This window comes from Catharus ustulatus, chromosome 1 (assembly GCF_009819885.2).
Source record: "Catharus ustulatus isolate bCatUst1 chromosome 1, bCatUst1.pri.v2, whole genome shotgun sequence".
Classification (NCBI taxonomy): domain Eukaryota; kingdom Metazoa; phylum Chordata; class Aves; order Passeriformes; family Turdidae; genus Catharus; species Catharus ustulatus.
Genome location: NC_046221.1, coordinates 10453027 through 10476189, shown reverse-complemented (window position 1 = coordinate 10476189; position 23163 = coordinate 10453027). Strand labels below are relative to the sequence as shown.

General features: G+C 43.1%; 1 protein-coding gene across 1 annotated transcript in view; it reads left to right on the top strand.

Moving 5' to 3' along the window:
• ADARB2 (adenosine deaminase RNA specific B2 (inactive)) overlaps positions 1-23163 on the top strand; it is a 303805-nt gene that overhangs the window by 260238 nt on the left and 20404 nt on the right. The window contains exons 5-7 of the mRNA XM_033063178.2: positions 204-372; positions 7054-7205; positions 22878-23046. Coding sequence (XP_032919069.1) covers positions 204-372; positions 7054-7205; positions 22878-23046 — 490 coding nt within the window. The remainder of the gene's footprint in view (positions 1-203; positions 373-7053; positions 7206-22877; positions 23047-23163) is intronic.

Sequence of the window (23163 nt, the reverse complement as noted above, 5' to 3'; positions counted from 1 at the left end):
GACTGAAATATAGACCTTATTATTCTAATAACACAGAGATGTGAGATTCCTGCATATTCCAAAGGCCACATTATCACCTTAACAAGCACCCCATTAGGGCTGTCTGGCTGCCACATCAAAACGTGTGCTGTGAGGACTTTAACAATCATGGTATCATACTCACCCACAGCAATTTCACAGCACTTTTGTTTTTCTTCCTACAGGTTTGGACATCAGGCAAGCTCAGGTTATTGTGCTGTCATCGGGTACCAAATGTATAAATGGGGAATACATAAATGACCAAGGGCTTGCGGTCAACGACTGCCATGCAGAAATTGTGGCAAGAAGGGCATTTGTTCACTTCCTCTACTCACAGCTGGAGCTGCACTTAAGGTAACTGAATTCTGTTGATTTTTGGGGGCTGTTATATGGCCTTCAGTGGAACAGATCCATCCTCCAGACAACTGAGCTATTTGTTTCATTATGTCATTTTTTTTTCTGAGTCTTTAGGTGATGAAGGAACAATACACTGCACAAAAAAATTGAGAGTCAGGTAGTCTGAAGTGTTGGGTCGTGAGCTACTTTACTTCAGCTGATTCTCTTTCAGTAGTGATTAGATATGACTCATAAAGCTGGGCTTTATGAAGCCTGATGATTTTGTACAAATCTTTACATGCAGGCTTATTAGCATCATTCACTGACCAGAGACTTGAAGGGAGTCATTTTGCTTAACGCAGCCATTTTCCTGTCTTCTTTGCTGCTGCTGAAAGATTTCAAAGAAGTGATTTATTGATCATTAATGTCTTCATTGACTCACTAGAGAACCAATGTGTGTTAACAGCACAGTAAACTTTGTGCCAAAGTGTAAGATGCTATCACTCACTCCTTCTTTATGATGTTTTAAAATGTTATAGCATGTAGCATCATTACAGTGGAATTATTGTTCCTGTCTTCAGCCAAATCCACCTTGTTACCATTTAAATGGTTAATGGGTCATGCACTGCCTGGAAAATGGTAACGAAGGGTACCTCAGCATGCTGTCTTTTCTCTGATTGTGTCTATCAACAGCCTGGTGGAGGTTACACAGTGCTTGGTTATAAGCTTTGCAGAGGACACCGAAATGTGGGAAGGACCAGTGACTATGCTTGAGGGCTGGTCTGTCATCCCAGCAGGCTGGAGGGCTGGACCAGCAGGAGCTTTGACAGAAAACTTAGCAAGGACAAATGCAAAGTCCCACACCAAGGAGGACCTTCCTCCTTTCCTTCAAGAAGGAAAGAAATCCAGGGTGGGGAACAGCTCTGCTGAAAGGGGACAGGTTTGTAGGCAGACAGGAAGCAAGCCATTAGCTAGTGGTGTGCCTAACAGCAAAGAGGGCCAGCAGGATCTTGGGAAGTATGAAAGTCTGTCAAGGATGTGTGCATCCACCACTAATCAGCTACCCAGAGTCTCAGGGGCCAGAGCACTTGGGCTGTGTACAAGTGCTGACAGATGTGGACCTGGTGAGCCTTCAGGTGGGATGGCAGAGCCAGCAAAGCTTGTCAGCAACACAATGGAGCTGACATCTTTACCTAGGTGTGCAGTGGGAAGGTGACAGACAAGAGGCACACACTGAAACAAGAGAAGCTCAGTCTGAGTATGAGGACTAATTTTCCCCATGGCAGTAGGCTAACAGTGGGACAGATCACTCAGAGGGGTTGTGCAGTCTTCCTCCTGTCTTGGACCAAAATCTGAGTGCACAGAACCTTGAGCAGTCTGTCCAACTGCTTTGAGAAGGAGGTTGGGATAGAGATTTAAGGTCCTTACCAGCCTGAATTATCCTATGGTGTGAAAACTGAGCAGAAGAGAAACTGAGGTGGCACTTATTATATAGAAGGAATCAAAGAATGAAGGAAAACAAACAAAAAACCTCTTTCTCTATATGTCATTCTTCTGCCCTCCATTCTTGACTGCATATTCATGTGACTTTTTCTGAAGGCCATTAAACTCAGTGCAAAAAATTCCTTTGACTTCATAAGGTTTTGCATCAGGTCACAGACAAGGGTCAATCTAAGCAGGATTGTGTGTTCTTGTAAGCACCTGTGATACAGTTGCACCTAAGCAATAATAACAGGAATAATGGCTATTTTCACTTCAGGCTGCAGTTGAAGACAGGAGAGTATATTGAGTACATGGGTTTGGCTAACAAAGGGGGACAAGAGCATTGAAGGGTTTAATCAAAAACAATATTCTCTCTATTTCATTCAGAATTGCTTTCAAGTTTACATTAAATTATTATGTTTTCAGCAGTGTAGCAGCCCTAGTACTTGCTTCGTGCTATGGTCTCTTGGGAAACAAGTGCTAACACTGCATCTTAAACTACTGTATTGATCCACCTCCCTAACATGTTCAGTCATATTATTATTTTATTTGGATCAATGTTAACAGCCTTTTGTTAAGAGAATCCTCCCTCAGTGCAGCACAAGCTCTGTTCCCAATAACTTCAATTCACTCTCTGTTCAGCCAAGACCAGGCAGCACCGCTTGCCTGACCAGCACACACCATAAAAATCTCAACCAAAATTGTCAAGGCTAAGGACCCTTGAATGACAGAGCTGGAGTTATTGACAAATCAGATTCTACTTCCTTGAAGTCCATGGGGAAACAAAACTGTTTGTTACGATATATTCTTCAATTTTAATATTTATTGCCACAGTTTACTGCCATCATCAGGAGCTTTCTCATATGGTGATAAAATGGAGGGTTCAAAAGGAAATTAAAAATGCATTTTCTGCACATTGAAATCATATTTACTCCTTTTTTCTGTGGGGGAAGAGAGACATCTCCTTTTCACAGAGAAAACACATGATGCTGCCACATAGATATGAGGACAATTTTTAGGACAGATGTGGTAACTCAGCTGCACTGGGACTATCTGTACACCATCTCCTCAGGCTTGGTGGAAACACAAAGCTATTGTTAACGCATTTGCATTAACCCATCCCAAATTAGACTTCTCTCCCAGGCCAGGAAGCTGTTGCACGAAGTTATAAATTAACTGAAACCAAAAAGATGAGGTTTTTTCTTGACTCAAAGAACTTAAATTTTCCATCATTCACTATGGAACAGGCAAGTTTGTTCTTTGGAGAATATTTCCTATTTTCCACAAACCTTCCTCCCACCAAGCCTGCCTGCTGAGTGTGGTCTCTGCGGCTGGATTTCAAACTTCAGAAACTCCCAGTGCAAGAAACATTTTTCTGCGTGATGCTGTCTTTGAAAAGGAAACTCTTTTCCAGAATTTTGAACTACTACCAGTGAAAGCAAAACTTGTGCTTGCCTGAGTGAAGCATGAAGGTTTCTAAGAGCAAGGGTAAGCAGGTTGGAGAAAGCAAGGACCAGGATATAAAACCAATGGCCAGAGACAGGAATTCACAAAACTGAATTTACTTCTTGGCAGTCAGATGCCCAAGGCTCCTTTGATCACCAGTGCAGAGAGATGGGCACCTCTGAGATGGAACTCAGCAGAACTGTTCAGGTGTCTACTGGGGATGAGATGAACTGCCATGTGCTGGGGCATTTTTTTTTTTTCCATTTCTCTGAGAGAGAGAATACAGCAACTTCTTCACATATTTAAGCTGCAGAACAATTCCATCCACAAGCCAATGTTGTAACAATATGCAAATTACTTTCCCCCCTTTTCTTCTTATTGCTAAATGTTAGAGGTGTGAGTTTCCTGACTTTTCTTTGGAAAGAGTTCCAGAATGGGAACTTTATCCTCTCTAAGAAGCAAGAGTGACAAATACTTCAAAAGGAAAGTTTCTTTCAACAATTCATTGTCTAGAGCTTGAGTTAAATAAAAGCTAAAAGCACAACTAAAACCTGTCAGCTTCTAACCAGTCTGATTAAAAACCTTAGCCCTCCCAGATTTCATTTTTATGACAACCATAATCCTCCAGTTCTCCAGACTTTCATGAAAGAGATGAGAAGTAAGGCGTAAATTTTCTGATGTACAAAAGAAGGACAAGAAAGACCTTTTGAGAAGCTTTTTCTAAGAATCACCATCAAAAAGCACACAAATATGATAGTCTGATTCTCTTGCAATGGTGGTGGTAGGAAAATTGACATAATTTTCAGTGGTATTTTTTATACCAACTGGCCAATAGGGAAGAAAAGAAAATACAACTCTTCTTTTTTAAAGACAAATAAAATTAATAGAGTACCCTTAAAATAAATCAACACTATAGAAGACTTGCTGCTGTAGTGCTCCCTTCAGGTGCCAGGGAGATGATTTTACCAGAAAGTAAGCTCTTCAGCAAGTCAAATGCAAACCACTGTTTATTTAATATGTGAAAAGCAAGGAATAATCTTAATCCAGTCCAGTTATTTTTTCCAGGAAAATCAGCTGTTTGTTACACATCTACTAAGCCTGCTGTCAGTTTCTTTAGGATGTTCTCTTATAGTATGTAGCACTAAAAACTCTTTGTACATACATTTACGTGCTAAAAACTGCTCCTCTGCTTGTCAGACTTTTTCACCAAAATGCTTCATATATATTAAAACATAAGTATTGCTTAAGTGTCTTCTTGAAGTCAGCTCAAAACATGGGCATGTGTTATGCTGAATAATGAACTTAAGCAAAAGATTAGAATTTATCATGTTTTTAAATTAGCCTTAAATCCTAACTCCTGCAGAAATTCAGAACAGGTAAAGGTTTAGGGATGAATTCTGCACTTTTAGCCATTGCCAGCACTCAGAAATGACATTTTAATGCCTCCCCCAACTGAATGGGATCTGTAGGCTCACTGTGGGCTCCTCTCTCCATTTGTGCAGGTTGTGTTTGGCTGTGCAAAGGATCTTGTAAAGAATAGCTGCTGCAGTCATCTTCCCCCTCCCAGTTCAAAACACCTGTCCCAGAGGCAAGGCACAAGGGTACTGGTGCTGGGGTAGAGGTGACTTTGCAGAATTGTACCTCATGCTTCACCTTTTTACAAGATCCCTGGGTCCCCCTGGGCTTTGAAATACACCAAACATCCCATGGACAAGAAACTTTACTAAGCTATGGCAGATGGTGTTGCAACCCAAACTCTTTTCCAGTAACTCTTTTCCAGTTTTGTTATTAAGCCTGTTCATCCACAGTGCAGGAATGAACCTCATGTTTGAGTTCAGCTCCTAAAAATCCATCCCAAAGGCAGGTCAGGACCCTATGTGATATGAAGAACCTCAGCCTGCTGGAGGAGAGAGTCAAGTTGCCCTGCCCTCCAGCCCTGTCAACTATTTTTAGAGCAGCTGTCTATCACCCAACCTGCCAGCCACACTGGCCACAGGCCCTTGCTGGTGCTCATGGAGAGGTAAAAAAGCAAGGTTAATCAGTGAAAAACAATGACCAGTGAAAACAGGATGGAAACTGAACTCCTGAAATCCAGCCCAAAACATGACTGCTCCAACCCTACATAGCAACTGTCTCCAAGTACTGTAAGCTGCCCCCCCACACACACTCTGGTGAGATTTAATGTAATAATAGCAGGCATTTGGACTGTACAGCTTTGTATTCTCCCAGATGATTCTGTAGTGAATTATTTAAAACTACCTGCAATTGCTCTAAAGTCCAAGCAGCAGGACTTACAGAGATTTTATTATTTCACAGGCTTGTATCAGGGCGATAATATAATTAGTGCAGTTGGGAAATTCCACCACAGCCAGCAGAAAATGAAGGAGCTGCATGTGGCAGCCCCAGCTCAGCAGCCAGTGTGACTCCCTGTCCCTGACAGGCGAGCTAATGTGCCTGTAAATTCCTCCTGACAGCAAACGCATCCTGGCATCAAAAAATGACAAAACACCCAAACCATGGAAGAGTGACAGCCAAACAGCTTCAATAGCACAGAGGCTGCACTGGGAGAAAACAGGCAGAGGCAGCTTGGATGAAAGCCAGGGACTCACTCAAAGGCTGAGTAAAAAGAACCCCTGTTTGCACTATCAGCAGGCAGAGACAGGCAGAAATCACCTTGGTTAATGGGCTGTCCTGTAGTGAATTAAACGGGTGGGATTCCTCCTTATTAACAGCATCCTAGGAAAATCATTACCTGCAGGTGCAGTTCTGTTCAGAGATATTCCTCCAAAAAGACACCAGAGTTTCTGAGGGATGGACCAGGCCATCAGAGGGAAAGGAGTCTCATCATAATACCACATTTTCACTTTCAAAATTATAATCGTGACCATCACCCAAATACACATATTAGAGGCAGCTGTCTGTCAGAGAAATCACCCATATCTTCCCAAATGTAACTCATCAGAAGAACTGCACAGCAGCAGAGCCTTAATGCTGTGCTGTTGCTGTAAACGGCAGCACTGGGAGGGTTTGGCCTCCCGGGCAGCTGTTGCTAATGGAATATGTGCACTGCATCCCCATCTAGCTGCTGAACCACTGCAAAGATAAAAGCTTCATCTCCCTAAGTATCTTTTTCAACAGAGCTGAGAAAAGTCTGCCCAAGTTTTGTCCAGTCTTCTTAAGATGGTTTCTGATATTCAAAAATGCCAAGTGACCATGTAGGCGGATCTGGTTGAAAGGGGGAGAAGAACAACACCTGGGGAGCAGGGAGGGCTGGCAGTGGTCATTAAACTTGGGTGCTTCATTAGAGGCCCTTTTCAGTGGAGCATATGAACAGACATCTCAGCTGTTGTGATTGATGTTAATGGGATTCAAACATGTGCCTAGGCATTGTGATCAGCAGAGCTGATGTGTTCATGAGAGCCCAAGAGAACTCATTTTTTCATGCACCAGAACCACTTTAATATCAGCATATTTATGCATCTGTGCATGTGAGGAAGGAGAGTTACCCTTCAAAAATCCACATTTTATCATTAGAATATATCTTAGGTAAGCAAGCCAAAAGCCCTTTGGCAGTTTTGACCTCCTTCACACATTTCTTTACCTGGAAAGGTTATTGTTTTTCTCTTGTTGTCACTAGGCAAAATATATGATGCCAGGTACTAATAAAAACAAACAAACAAGCAGAGGGAGAAAAGGAGAGAGAGAGAGAGCACAGAAATGTTTCAGATTTGGCATGTAACAAATGACCTGGAACCTCTTTTGTGATCCTAGCAAACGGCGAGAAGACTGGGAGCGATCAATCTTCGTGCGATTAAAAGAAGGAGGCTACAGGCTGCGGGAGAACATCCTGTTCCATCTGTACGTGAGCACTTCACCCTGCGGAGACGCGCGCCTCAACTCCCCCTACGAAATCACAACCGACTGTAAGGAAAAGTCTTCCCTCTCCTATTCCTCCTTTCTGTGCGTTTTGTCTCTTTTTGTTTGTGTTTTTGGGGTTTTTTTAAGATCAGATCCTTCTTGCTGTCTTTCTTTGCTGGTGGAAATTGTTTCACTTGAGAGCAAAAACGCTGCAGGCTTTAGAGTGTGTGTGTCTGGTGCTTGGTCCTGTGTGCTGGGGGAAGGTGTGCAGGGGAAATCAGAGCTGGGCAAGGCAGCTCCACACACCTGGGGCTGTGTGGCTCTGCTGGGGAATACATCCCTGCATTTCCTGCTTGATACATACAACCCTGAAAGTAAAAAAGTGTTTTGGGAAGTTTCAAAGAGATCCTTGAAGCCACAGCCAGGGGCTGAACCAGAGAATCAGGGCTCTAACTGGAGATGCATAGACTCTTCTCAGGGTTCACAGAGTACATGTGGGTTGAAGAGTTGCATTTTTACTAAAACAGGCTGCAGCAGCTGGAGTCTGAAGTAGAGCGTTATGTTATGTTATGTTATGTTATGTTATGTTATGTTATGTTATGTTATGTTATATATGATACAGCATATCTGTAATGTTGATTGTTTGTCTCCAAATATCACCTGAACTTGCAGCAAATAATGGGAAGGCCCTTATGGAAGGGATCCTTCCAAAGCCATCCTGCCTGTGTCAAATATACTGCATGGTCACTGCATGGCAGGTGGGTTTGTTGCAGTCCACCAGGTCAGCCTTAGAGCCCCTGGGACCATGCTTATGGCATTGGAGCAAACACATGATTTTCCAGGGATTTCTCCTCTAGAGGTGATCCTGCAAATGAAATAAATAAATCGGGTCTTGAACCAGTCTCTGCCACCAACAGACCTGCAGAGCTTGTTGTCCATGGTGACAAATCCCATCTCCCCCAATACCCAGCACTCTCGCCTCATCACTTCCCAAACATGCATGTCCCTGTCCTTGCCCTGCCATGCCAGAGGCATATCCTTGTTGCTTTCCCACTGCACCAGCTTTGTCCCTACTTGGCCACATGGAATGCTCCCAGCAAGGGACAGGGCACTCCAGAGATCTGTGGCTTGTTATCACATGCCTGTCACCCCATGATCCAACACACAAGGCACAGGCTACTCTCTTATCTCTGCCCCAGCCACTGCTCCTTGTCCGTGCACTTTACAGTGCTGCAAAGCCCATAATGCTGGCTGCCAAGTGTACACATAATGAGAAATATCCTTGCCCTGACTACCTTGATTGTGAGGCAGGCGAGACAAAAGAATGGATGGAGGAGGAAGCATAGACACAGGAATGTAAAATTAATCACCCAAGGTCACACAATGACCTCACTTCCTCACAGGCAAATCCATCAGGCAGTAGTTTCACCCCTTTGTGATTTCTTATTTTTATAAGTTATTTATTAATGATTAGATATTATTCTGCCCAGACTAGAATTTCTTTTCACATGTGAAACTGCAGCTTGCTAGGGCAAGAAAGCAGAATGCACCTATTCAGGAAGGAAATGTGTTCCTTGCCTGACATGATTTCTGCATTGTGTCAGCAGGGTTTATAAAATGAACAAAAGCAAGTAAATGCTTAAAACTCAAAATCAAATCAACAAATTTCTGATGAGTTAACAAAATGAAAATACATCATCTTAAATAAAAATTAAAAATAAAAAAGGGAGTTGTTATGAATATCAAAAAGCCATAGTGATCTTTGGCCTCCCACTGTATAGTTGTATCAAGAGATATCTAAAAAGGCTTTATGTTTGGTTAAAGGCACTCATGTTTTCCAGAAGACAAATTTCCTGGGGCACCCCTTAGCTGACATCACAATTGGAAGCACCAAAATCTGTAATTATTTTTAAAATGTGTTCCATTCCCAAGAGCAAGCAGAGGCTGTCCAGGCTGGATTCTGCTCTTCTTGGCATGAGGAAGTCGGTGCTTTGGGCAGCTGACAGCCCATACTGCCTGACTGCATGCAGCTGAACCCAGCCCTGGAGGTGAACCTGCTTGGCTCATGGATTTCTTCAAAGACCAGATAAATCTCCCAGCTAAGGAGGGAATGCTTCTGTAGATAACAAGATATACAAGAAGGCGTGTTTAAAAATATATAATCACGCAGTACATGACACAGGCAGTAAACTTGTAGGTAATCATGAAAATAATTTTCCTGTTGGCTATTACACCGGTTATTTTCCCAAGCAGAAGCTGAGGCAGAAAGGTCTGTGTGGCTTACCCAAGGTTACTCTGTGATTCAGTAGCAGGACCTAAAGAGATGCTACACCTGGCTCATAATTCACTCTTTTAAACAGATCCCTCTACCTTTGTCCTGTGCTCTTAAAATAATTTAGCACTGTGTAGAAAGCCATGTTGCCAAAAGCTGTCCTTCAGCGAGATAAGCATTTCCTTTCAGCTCACATTATCCCAGAGACATCTGGGAAGATAAGTATTTTATAATGTTTATCATTCAGATCTTCTCTTTCCTCTTTTTTTTCTAAAGAAATAACCTTTCTTTCATCCAGTAATGACAAGAAACTCCAGATGAATGCTGTTTCATTTCTTAAACAACAAAGAAACCTCTCCTAGAGCTAGCACAAGCCATCAAACATTACTGATTATTCTCTAAAGATGCATTAACATTTAAAAACGGTGTCTCACCATGTGGTTCCTGGTTTTGAGAAGGAATATGATAAGCCTTTATCAATATAGGGAGTGAGTAAAATCCACTTCTCAAATCTCCTTCCAAAAATTTCCTATTATCCACCGTGTCTTTCCAGCACCCTCAGGGAGGCCTCACATTTCCTTCTTATGAGCTTTGTTCTGGTAAGGGAGGACGTGAGCTGGCATGCTTTTGAAACCCAGTTTACTTCTTACTGGATAGAGCAGAGTACCAAGTTTGTGACATTGTGTAAAAGTCTGACAGCTGCAATGCAGAGGAGAGGTCCAGGGAGCTCACACCCATGTAGGAGAGTTAGAGATTAGGGACAAAGAGATAAAATCGTACTTGAATTTGAAGAAATGGCCTTCTTGAATCACAGATAAGCTGACTTGTTTGTTGATAAGCTCTAAAAGAAAGACAAAATCCAGTTGGACCAGGCTGCTTTGAGCAGGGAGGGGTTTTCTAACTCTTTTGGTGCCTGTAGGTCAGGAGGTTGGATAAGGTTACAGGAAGTGAAGTGAGAGCTTTGGAAGAAGGTGCAATCTGAGAGAGCAGGGGAAAGGCTGAGAGGAAAGAGGCAAGAACAGCTGAGAGCAGGAGAGGAGAACAGCCAGGGTCAGTGGGGTTGCAGGAATATGAAACTGGGAAATGGCACTTGGGTTTCAGATGCTTTTTATGGTTTTGTCCTGGCTCATTCTCTCCAGTCAGTGTCTCCTTCCCAAGACCCTTTCCATCATTTTCCAAGGTCGGCCTCAAGGTTGTAGCACAGCTGTATGACAAAAAGGCAGCATGTTCCTCGTGTCATCACAGCTCTAGTTGCTCCTTCACAGACACAGCTTCTTCCCCTCCTTCAGTTCAGGGCTGAAGCTCAGGGAGGCTGGGACATCTCCCTTTCTGGAGCCATCTCCCTTTCTGGAGCCTTCTCCCTTCATGTACACCTCAGCCAGGTATGCCTGGATTCCTGAGCTCTCCCAAGGGCAGTATCACAACAAGTTAATGTGGGTTCCTGAAGGGCCTGGGGGCTGCTGTTCCCCATTATGGCACACACACTCCAGCTCCTGAGGTGCAGCCCTGGGGGCAGCTCACCCTATAGTATCTGTTGCATATTTTGCACTTTCCTCTAAATCTAGGGTAAACCACAGAATAATCAAGCCCTTGATTTGCTGGAGCACCATACTAGCTAATTCAGTGCTTCTTGACTCATTGGCCTTTTTTTTTTTTAAAAGTCTCTTGAGAAGCAAAATTAATTGCTTGAAAATTTGAACTAAAAAAATCCTTTACTTCCCCACTCCTCCTTCCCTGGCAGTATTTTACCTCATTGTCCATCTTTTTTCTGGAGATGTGCTCTGTCTTTTTCACTACATGGATCACCAAAGAGACAAACAGAATCTGCCCCAGGGCTTGTCTCAGTTCTCCTCCCCTGGGCTGCTTTTCTATCTCTTGCTAACATGCTGTATTGCCTTGTGCCATTGACTCCTTGATAGCCCAGCTCCTGTTTTATCCCACACTTCCTTTAGGTCTGAAACACACCATTGCATCTGCTCCACATGGGGCTTTTCTCCTGCTTGTCTATTAACCTACAGCTGTGCTGAAGCTCTCATGCACACACATTTGACAGAACTCTCATCTAAGCAGGACCCGTTTGCAACCACGTGAGCCAGATCATTGCCTGGGTAGGTGATGTGATGTGATGAGGAGACGTGCACTGCAGTTTTCAGAGAGTTGGGGAACTGAGGAGTACCCAGGAAGACACATTTGTGCTCTCTACCTCAGGTGTGCTTTCACTGGGCAGACCTGTGCTTTCCCTGCTTGTGATTTTGGCTGCTGGATTTTACATTCCATTCTCAGAAAAAAAAAAAAATTCTGTTAACCCTCAGATCCAGGGCTGCTGTGAAGGGGTGCCCTGCTCACACCAGTAACTCAGCACTCTGTGCTCAGATGAGGTTTTGTTATCCCCAAACCAGATCCCTGAAAGTCATATCCTGATCAGACTGGCTGGAGAAGGCCAGATTCACACAGAGACCCTCTAAGGAGTCTGATGATCTCCTAAAAGTGTCTTGAGAGTCTCAGACCCAGAAATCAGCATTCAGTGTCCTGCAGGGAGTTATCAGGATGGAAATACAATGAGGATGTTTATGGCAGTAACTGGGCTAGACTCACTCCCCAAACCATTTGGTTTGGTGAATATTTCTGGATGTGCAAGGGGAAGAAATTTCTGCCTTCCTTTTGCCAATCCCATGTTTGGCTAAATGGAAAAATTCTGTTCTTGTAAATAGATGGTAAAGGGGAAAGCACTTCAAGAACCATCCAAGTAACTCAGTGATCAGAAAAGAAATTAGGTATTTGGAGCTACAAGAAAATTCAGGTTCTAACAAAATGATAAACTTTCCCATTACAAAAATTGAGGATAACCATAGGTCATCCCTTGGACTTGGACAATATTTTTTGTTCCCATTGCACAAGTGCTCCCAAGTATCACATCTCTCTGTCACAGCTGCTGAACTGATGCAGCTTGGGAAACCATCTTGGAAATTTTAGCTATTTGGTGCATGGAGCAGCTTCCTTCTAGGCTATAAAGTTGATTTTATGCTGATGAATGGCCCGTCTGTGGAACTGGGATGAAGGTGCATTATTTTCCTATTTTTCATATGACTGAGCAGAACAATACCTTAGGGGATCTCAGAAGAAAATTATCATAGAGAACCATGCCCAGAAGTAACAGGAAACTAAAAAAATGCATACACCACTGTAGGCTGTAGTGCTGAATACTGCCTCAGGAGAAATAATCCTAGCTCTGGGTGAATTATTGTGGTCAGCCCAGATTGCTTTGTCATATAAAGGATGCTGCAGAAATTGCAGATACAGCAAGAGGCTCTTGCATTACTTCACAGGCTAGGGAATTAGTATTAAAGAAGGTGGAAGGAAATTGTCCTTTCACTTCATTAAGACTGGGCTGGGTCTTATCCAAAAGGTTTGGGTTCAGATATGAGCACAGCACCCTTTGTCAGCCTCCTCTGAGGTCATGTTCCATGGAAGCAATGGCCCCTTCTGCTTGTGCCACTGATCCAGCCTCAATTTACCAAAGTTAACACAGAGGAAATGCAGCAACCTTCTGCAGCTGGCTTGAGGCTGGTCTGTCAAGGAGCTTTTGTCCCTGCTCAAGACAGTTAGCAGGCATTAGGCTTATATTTAATTGTCCTGTTTTCTAACTTGATCTTTCCTGTTGCAGTGTGACTGCTTTCACTCAAGTTAACTTGGGAGGGAAAGCATGGTCACAGGACAGTTCCCTCTGCTTAATTCACTTACTCACTTCACCCATGGCTGGGGACAGAGGTGAAGTGTGCTCCTGGTCAGGATGGCCAAAGATGACAGCAGAGCCCAGCCCAGCTGTGCTCCTCTGTCCCCACAAGCACTGCAGGTCTGAGCAGTGGTCTGATTTAGCTCAAGGCTTTCCAGGTGTGGAAATGGTGCTGCAGACAGTTCAGAGATTTCTTTCCAGCATCAAAAACAAATCCATGCTGGCACTATTGGGGAGCTTTCTTCCTCTGGGGAAGGTGGGCAAAGGGATTTCAGGAGAAGAAAGTGTGGCTGAGAGGAATCAGTGGGACCCTGGGACAGGAGGGCCACAGTGAGGATGGGAAATTTGGAGGGAGAGTGGGTGTGGGATGTTCAGCTATGATGGGGAAGTGGGCAAGAGACAGCAAAGCCTGTGAGGGATGGGGAAACTCAAGATGAGTGAAGCCCCTCTGCTTCTTCCAACGCACAGCACCCACACAGGACCTGCAGGCACTGGTTGGAGCCATCTCCAGTGCTGCAAGAAGCTTTTCCTCCCCCAGCCCCTCCTACTCACTCCCTGCTCATCCAAGGCTGCAGGGAAGGGAGAGAATGGAAAGGGGGGGAGAAACTCCTGTCAGAGGTACCAGAATGGAGACAGTGACTGGCCCAAGCCCTTTGCTGTGAACCCTGAGCCCTTCTGATGCCACCTGAGGAAAAAGCAGCAGAAGCAGCAGCTCAGATGGACCCATTGCTCAGACAGAGCAGCAGTGCCAGAGGGTCTGGAAATACATGGTGCACATGTTCTGGATATCAATCACTTTTGGTAACCCAAAGGAGTGATCTGATGCCTTACATGGCCTGTCATGCTAAACTTTTTGCCAATCCCAAAGGTCAGTTCTAGCCCCTAAACCTGCCAGAGAAACTGGTGGTGTCCAGGCTTAGGAGAGCTGTGAAAGCACTCATGGTTTTATTTTTGGTATTATCATACTAGAGCCCAGGATGCACCTTGGAAAGAGGCTCTCATTTCACTACATTGGAGCCCTGAAGCTTTCAGCACAATTAATCAACCTGTAAAAGTTTGCTGTTGCTTTATATTCATTATTAATCTCCACCAGGCTGGGTAGTTGGGTTCATAGTGGAGTTTTGCTAAAGCTGACTGGTGAATAACAGCTTCACTTCATGGACAATTTTCAGGTCTCAAAGTACTGACTGGTTGGAAAGAAATCAAAGCCTGTCAGGCAAAATTTAAAAGAAAATAATTGTGTGAAACTGGGATCACATATTTCTCTTATCTCCTGGTCATCAGTATCAATGGGTAGGAAAACCCTGTTTCATTTCCTCCCTTGCCTAGTTCAGGGTAGGCTTTTTCATTCAAGGCCACTTGGAATCAAATAAAAACTTGAATCTGTGTCTCTCAAATCCTGGATCAGTGAATTCCCTCTCAGCTGAGCTAGACAGCTCCCTTTTTAAACTCTCTGTTTTAAAACTTTGTCAGAACTGACACATCACGAGAAAACTCTGCCTTTGACAATGCATTGAAAATGTCCCAATTCCTTCTCCTTGTGATATTCTTGGCTGCTTTTGCTTATTTGAGTTTTGTTGTTTCAGGGGGAGTTTAAAGTAGAAAATAAGATTTTTAGAATTATATGTCAGTGCAGTGTGTGTCTATCCAGGAAGAGAAAGAATATGCTGAAAACTATGGGCTGCTCAGAGCCAGCATTGGCCACAGCTTTGAAAAGCTTTCATGTAAAGCAAAATGTGTTTGTTAGGATTCAGGAAAACAGGTTTCCACAGCTATAATCAGATTCTAATTTTAACAGAATGCTTGAATCGCCGAAGGGCATTGCACTGTATTTATTGATTCTGCTTTGTTATGGGCTTTGCTGCTTTGTAAAACACTGCATTTGGATGCAATGTTCAGATGTGATAAAAAGGCTACATTAATCAGCAAAAGACCATGCCTGAGAAGTTTTCAAAATAGCAGCAGAAAATTTCACCAAGAAAAGCGCCTTGTGCCCAGATTTGTCCAGCCCAAGGAATGGTGGTGTCTCCAAAGCCCTTTGCAGCAGGGAAAAACAGACCACATGCTCCTGGACATTCCCCCTTCCCACCCCAACATCCCACAGCCTACTACAGACATGCACCCAAATAAGGCACAGATTTTTTGGGTGGAAAATATCAAACTATAGTTGGGAAAAATCTCTATGGGTGAAAACTACACCCACTCAGAACTGATATAGTCTAATTTGCCCTTCCACTGGTGGGAATTACAGGTAAAACTCATAAGCTGAATTTCAGAAAGCTTACCAGGCAGCTCCAGGTCCAGTAAGATCTTTGTAGGATTTCTGGAAGTTCTTAAACTTCTAGGGAGTTTCTTAGAGTCTTAGGAGAGAAATCTGAGGACACCTGTATGAGTAGCAAACAATTTAATTCTTACCATGATCCTGCAAGCTGCCTTCTGTAGCCAGTCTGGGGCAACTCACCTCACTCTGGTATTTCTATTTCTATGCCTGTAAAATAGGAATAAAAGGGATCCAGCAATCACAGCTCTGAGAAAGGGTAGTTAGTTAAAATACTAAAATGGAAAACATTGTGTATTCTATACACTACAATAAAATTATTCAGAATAATTTAGCAACTTTAATCCAGATTTTGAAGGCCAATAGGAGCCATTTTCTGGTGATCAAGATTTAATTTCTTCAGCCATAGGACTCCAGAGCTCCAGAAGCTGAATTAGAATATATCTGGTGATGCTTGAGGAACCACAGCATCTCTAGACTCATACCAACCACAGCGTGGCTGAAAATCTGTCAACATTATTGACATATTGCTCTTGTTTCTGTCTCATGGGATTCATTTTCTGTTTTCATATTTTGCTAACTTCTTCCACAACATTTTCCTTAAATCATCCTTGAAGACTTCAATTTCCCAACTGCAACAAAATCCCAAAGCCACATGAATAGCAGCATGTTTTGTTGATAAAAGGAGGGTTATGATGAATAACACATTCTCATTATGTTTGTGTAAACTTCTTGATTAAAACATGGCAGGAGAGAGAATTGTCACCAAATAGGCAATTCCAGGGATGTTGATATATTTTTCACGCAAAGTATATTTAAGAGATCTCTAGCTTTAAGAGAAAACATTTCTCATTGGCAAAAAAATGAAAGAGACAATGATGCACAGCTTAGGACATGGGTGAGTAGCTGGTTCCCCTGGTCTCTGATGGATGCAGCATCTCACTCTCCACTCTCCAGCCACTGGTTTTGATCAGCTGCTGACCTGGGAACAGAACAGCAGCACCTCTGCACACGGCCAGAGATGAGCTGTGCATTGCTGGGGACCAGCCAGTGGCCCTCTCTGCCGGGTGACAAGCCTGGTGGAAGCTTCAGAGGCAGAAGTCTTCTCCTCAGAGAGTTCACAGCCCCACCACAGCCCTTTGCCAGGTCTCTAGACTTTGCTCTGTGGGAGCAGCTGCACTTTCGAAGCCACGGCAGGATAGGTCTGATTTCAGACAAGAGGAGCAATTAGTAATTAAAAATAATAATCTTGAAGTGTTTGGGTTGTACTTTCCTTGATTGCCACATGCACAGAATCTTAATCCTGCTGATAAATCTTGTACTTTTGGCTTCAACATTCCAACGCTTTTCTACTCCAGAGCAGGCTGGAGTCCACAGCCTGGGTTTGTAAGATGGCACAAAGAATTTCCCTGACACCTGACCCACTACTGCTCGTTCCTCCTTGCCTGGAACAGTCATTTATAACTCTCAGAGGAAGCTGTGCATGACTTTGCTGCCAGCAAATTGTTTTAAAGTGAATTTTAACTAGTTACTCACATTTTGATCCCAGGCATTCCTCGAAGACAAACATAAGAGAAAACCTGTTTGTAGGTTTTGAGCTATTTCTCTCAGATTTTTTTCCTCTCAGGGTATTAAAGCCTGCTGAGAGTCCAGGCTTACTTAGAAGTTAGTCTGATGCTAAAATGGATTCCATGTGTTAGAGTGTCATTCTCTGCTCTATCATAGGTTCAGTGAAGGTATTTTGGCACCTCTCCCTAGGATGAGCTTTCAATACATTTCAAATTAACTTGCAAAAATAATAAAAATTCATTGCAAAAGTGCTATATTATCTCAACAAATTAAATTTGTCCCCTCAGTAATCACATATGGAGGCATTTTGATGGACCAAAATGAAAAGTTTTCATTAAAACACTCACTGATAGACTTTAATGTGCTGGAATACCATTCTTACATCCTTCCTACAGTTACTGTCCCTAACACTACAATTCAATTTTTTAAAAAAATTATTAATGTGTACTTAAAACAGATAAGGGGAGAAAAAGCATTAATTTCATTTCTGTTCTTGTGGATTCAAATTTCAAGTTTTCTCTTTATTGTTTCTTCTGGATTAAATGCCACATATTGATAGGCAAATTGACTTTCCTATCACACCTTGTCAGTACATCACTAGAAACTATTGGCAGATGAAAAATTATGGAAGAAGTAGAAAGAGTGAAAATTGTTATTTGAAGGTTAGTGAAAAGAAGAAAAAATAATGTGGCAAAGGAAACTTCATTTATCAGGTCATGGATTCTCTCAGGTTAGGGACTACTGTCCAAAGACAGGATTTCAGCCAAGAAAGAGGCAGGGAGAAGGGAAAAGGTAAAGAAGTTCAATCCCCAATGTTAATTTCAGTTCCAAAAATTGCAGGTGTACCAGGTTTGTAACACTATCATATAAAGTGCATATTCAGCATTTTTATTTGTGTATAGGGTTAATGATCTTGTCAAAACCATAGATCTGAATTGAAATCTGCTACAACGTGGTCGGTGCCACATGGCTCTGGGAGCAAGCAAATCTCTCCCAGGACTGCCTTCAGGTGCAATATCCCTCACAGCCTATATTCAAAAGTCATATCTTGGCTTTTAGGGATTCATCTCAACATGCTTTTATCCTGTTTAACCTGTACGAGACAGGGTCTTGTGTTCCCTTCTGGGAAGGACACATCCCTGAAGTCACTGCAGGGGCAGCTCTGTAGATTCTTCTTTTCACAAGTTCAGACTTATTTCCTAAATTTTCTTGTTTTGCAAAGCTGTCCCATGGCATTTCAGCCTGGCTCTGTGCTGCTCACCAAAGCACAGTGCAGCAGGGATTTGTCTGACCAACCACCCTGCCCAGCAGAGCAGACACATCCAAAGTGTTCACTGTGCTGTGATTCTCACTTCAACACTTCCAGAAATAGTAATGTTGTACATTTAGTCAACATCTGGTTGAGGAAAGTGCATTTCTAATAACCATCAAAATACAAAGGCAGTCAAATGTTAACACCCTTCTCTCCACCTCTTTGTCTCACACTGCTCTAAGGAAGCTTTATAAACCATGCTGAGGAGGGGAGGGTCCAGCACTGGAAAAAATGCAAGACAGACTGTTTTATTTCTTCTTTCCTGAAGAGAGAACAGCCTCCACTGAAGCAGGGAAACAGAAAATGAACCTCTGAGGCAGTCATGCAAAATTTCAGATGGGTCCTTACTCGTGTGATTCTGTTTAATCACCGTCCATTTCCTCTTCACTCTTTAACTAAATAATAAATATGGAGTGGCTTTTTTCATTACCTTCTGAGCTAGAACTGGTCCTGGAGCAAATATGAAAATAAGGGTTGAGGCTTGAAATCAGAGGGTTTTACTGATTTTAAATACAAGGCACCTGTCTGTGTGCATTTCTAATCCAGTAATTAATCCAGCACCCTTTTATCCTAGGAACTCTCAGGAGTAATTTCCACTTCTGAGTGTAGCACACATCATAAATCCACTCCAAATGATTTTTAAATTTGTCCTTTCCAATTCTGGTTTGAATTGACATTTTGTTCTGGTTGAAGTGGCATCCACAGACGCCTTCTCCCCTGCAATTAGCTGAGATTAAGCAGTTGGAGAACCAGCACAGCGAAGATCAGAAATGCTTATAGTCACTGATGTTTTGATCATACTGAACAGCAGAACAGCAGTAGGCTGTAGTTTGTGACTTTAAGATGCATAAATAAATATATTTCTGAGACTGCATTAAAATGATCCATAGCAGGCTGTGCCAGCAAGTGGACCATGTTTTTTACTGCTGACAAGCAGCTTATGTGCTGGAGTCTGTCTGCAGCTTCAGTGCAAAACTCACAGAGCCTCATCTTTTCCTTTGGTTATATCTTTCTGTGCTACTTAATGACATGCTAAAAAAGAACTCTGTGTGTTCTAGTTGCAGATTTGGATTTATTTAATCATTGACAATCTGAAAGCACTCAGAGTTTTCAGTTATTGGTATTTTATATAAATGCCACCGATGATCTTTTGGAGCATGTGTCCCAGCTACCCCAGCAATGTGAGCAGCCTGAGACAGGCAGCACGGTGCAAGGTTTGAGTCACACCCTATTCATTGAATTTGATAGCAGTTGAGCAGCTAAAACCCCTTATCAGAGCTGTGGGAGTGTGTCCTGGGGTGAGTGTACACTGGCCACAAATGCTGAATCCTATCAGGCAGCGCCGGCTGCTCGGCTGCACCCTGGGCAGGGCGCAGGGAGCAAAGCTGGACACATGGCTGAGTCAATGAGCATTCACACACTGAGACTATCAGTGCACTTGCACACTTCAAGTGCTTTTTAGAAACTTTATTGTTCAATTTCTGGCACTTGCAGTGCAGGGTTGAGATGCTGTGAGAACAGCCAGATATAGAGTGCTTTGGCTTTTGTACTTCCTTCAGTCCTAAGAAGATCAGATAGACAAATGACAAATTAAATAAACAGACATCCCAAACTCACAGAAGTCTTTCATATCCCTCTCCCTAAAAATTTTTTGTACATGCCTTAAATTCCCCAGCTGCACCACAGCTGTTTGCAATCCTGCTGCTTTCTTCCCCTGAACTCACTCCTTATCTCTGTCAGCATATTGTGGGATGCTTTGCCCCTCACTGAGGTAACATTTATGTAGTGAAATCAAAGCCACATAAATGATGGGCTGCTCATCTTATACTGCAGTCACTAAAATTCCCTAGCAGTTACATATCTCTTGTATGTATGGGAAATGTGGGTGTATCAACACGCTGAATTGCTTGAGTAAGAGAATAATCTAGGAGATCTAGGCACCCACAGGGGAGGCTCAGAGCAGGAACTGAGAAAGAGAGGAGAATCTAGAGAAATGAGAAATGGAGAAAGTGTAACAAGAGAAAATATTTTTCTTAAAAGTTGGAGAAAAGGAAACAGTAAAAGATCATCCTGAGGGATTTTCAGCAGGCGGACTCCTGTGGTAGATCTTTCCTGGAAGGATAGCATGAGTTTTTCATAAATAGTTGTTGAACAGTACCTTTAAATGAATTTGCATAAGAAGGAAGCATCATTATCTTCATTATACCTGTGGGAAAGCTTAGGAAAAGAGAACTAGTTTGCTTAAAGTTGCACTTTCCACCAGCCAAAACAGCAATAGCCTCTTGAGTCACTCTTCACTGCTTCCCTGGCAGAGATCTCGCTCTGCTGTGCCATCAGTTCTCAGTATGTGCAGACAAAGGCAAAGTGGTTTTGGTAGACATTTCTCACTGTTGTTCAGCTAGATGTGTTTGCTAAGCAGAAGTGATCACTTTCTACTTTTGTTGTCCAAATTTCATAATACCTTTCCTACAACTGGTTTTATAATAAAAAATGCTGCTTACCATTGCTTCAGGTTTTTAAAAAATGTTTCCTTAAAAAGTCACGGGAAAAATATGAAGCAGTTGCCAGATAGCTACTACAGTCCAAAGAGCATCCTCTGAAGGATGCTGCACTTAGCATCCCAGACAAGAGGGATGTGCAGGGGATCAGCACACGTGGTCTTGGAAATGGTTTCCTGACAGAGTTGGCACAATCAGAAAATTTGAGAACAGAGGGATCTGAGACATTTCTGAGACTTTGGCATTTTTGCTTATTAATTTTTTTTTTATTTCTCCATTGGCTATTCCCAGTTTCTCCCACAACTCAAGTTTGGAAAGGCACAATACTCCAAGTCAGGTGATTATTGCAGTGTCTTGATTTGTGAGGTGCTGAAAACGGGGCACAAGGACCCTGCACACCCCCTGCTGCTGGGATGATGTGGCTGCTGATGGGGATGGCAGTGCAACAGCCACTCCTCCCCAAACTCAGATGCTGTAGCAGCATTACTGTAACAGTATTTCCAAGCTATATTTTGCACTGAGTTTGGGTGGAAGCCAGTTTTGGTCATGGCTAAGCAATCCATTTGATACCTGTTAGCCCGCTGCTGACATACCCATCTTAAATTCTAAAAAAGCAGGAATGGAGAGAAGAGGCAATGATTGCTGGGGCCCATGTGGTAGCAGGTTAAAAGCTGACTTTGCTGCTCTACATGTGCTTGCTCCCTCTGCTAATCCCAATAGGCCAAAGCAATTTATTATTCCTCTCCCTTTTTACAAACCGTCCATTGGCAGCAGCCATCAGTCCATTGCTTCCAGCAGCACTGGGGATGGTGCACAGAGCCAGCTGCTCACAGCCAGAGCTGCCATCAGCCCCACAACCTCTGACACACTGGTGCTACTCAGTGGCAGAAGCACTCAGCCCCACAGCCCACTGAGGACTGAGGAGCATCACCTTCACAAGGAGAAGCCTTCTGGTCCAGATGAGGAGCTGGCATGGAAAAATACACAGGACAGTTGGCAATGTGGGCAAAAGCTTCATGTCTGTAAATGCAGCACTCCTTTTCCTTGAATGCAGAGGCCATCATGTACTGTCTTTCATTATTTCAGAGGGAAACTGTGGAAAGTCTGCTCAGGGAGAAGGTGACCCCAGTGAAACCCTCTGAGGGTGAGGCAGTGAGCAGACCCAGAGGATTCCCTTGTTGCTCCTTCCTGTTCTTTTACAGCCAAAATACCCAGGGGTAAACTAGCAGTGTAAAGAGTGTAAGAGTGATTTTGATAATGAACTTCAGTTTTTCTCTTTTCATAATAATGAAGGTGAAGTGCTTTTGAAATGTCATTATCTTCTGTACTTACTGCATATCTGCCGGACTCAGTTCGTCATGGTGCAGGACAAGTGCTTGAGCTGCTTGCCCTGTGCCACCCAGGGGCCTCTGCCTTGCACTCAAATGTATAATATCACAGAAGTGATAAAAGATCTTGGTACAACACAAGGCAGGAAAGCAGCTCATTTTAGGGAAACTGTAGGAGGAATTTCAGCCAGCAATGAACAACAAGCAAGTTTTGATTTGCCTTTGATCCAGAGTATAAACCCTTAGCATTTCAGAATTTTTCAGTGAAATTTTATGATAACAAATCAAAACCTCACTTCTGAAATTATTTGAGTAATGTCACTGAATATCACAGTAAACTATTGAACTGGTCTGCATCATGTAGCTGAGTCCTTGATGACACTCATTGAACCAAGATTTTTCAAATATTCATCAATCACAACTCAATCCTAAAATGAGAAATTATACTGTTTTTTTAAAAGACAGAACACCTCTCTTCTATTTAAATATATAAGGGAAATAGAAGGGGAGCATGAGCTCAGTGTGTGCTTTGTGTAAGCTTTATGGATGTGAAAATAAAACCATGATAGGAGCACCTTCTTTTCTGCACTGTGCTGCTTTCTTGGGCTGTGATCTCATCTAATTTTGCATCCAGTTTAAAGGACCTTCACAGGTGGTTCTGCAAATGCAAGCTATGGCATCAACACAGCCTCTCAGGTTCCTTAGAAAAATATTCAATTATTGCCATTCTTGTGTTTATTTGCCCAGTGAACAGCAGCAAGCATATAGTGAGGAAATACCGTGGGCACCTGCGGACGAAGATCGAGTCTGGAGAAGGGACCATTCCCGTGCGGTGTCACAACGCAGCACAGACGTGGGACGGCGTCCTGCTGGGAGAGCAGCTCATCACCATGTCCTGCACCGACAAAATCGCCAGGTACCTGATGGATACACACGGCAAAGGTGTTGGCGTGTGGCAGCTCGATGCCACAGAGGACTGTGGTGACCGGTGGGAGGCAGCCAGCAGGTGCTGAGAAGCCCTGCAGAAACAAAG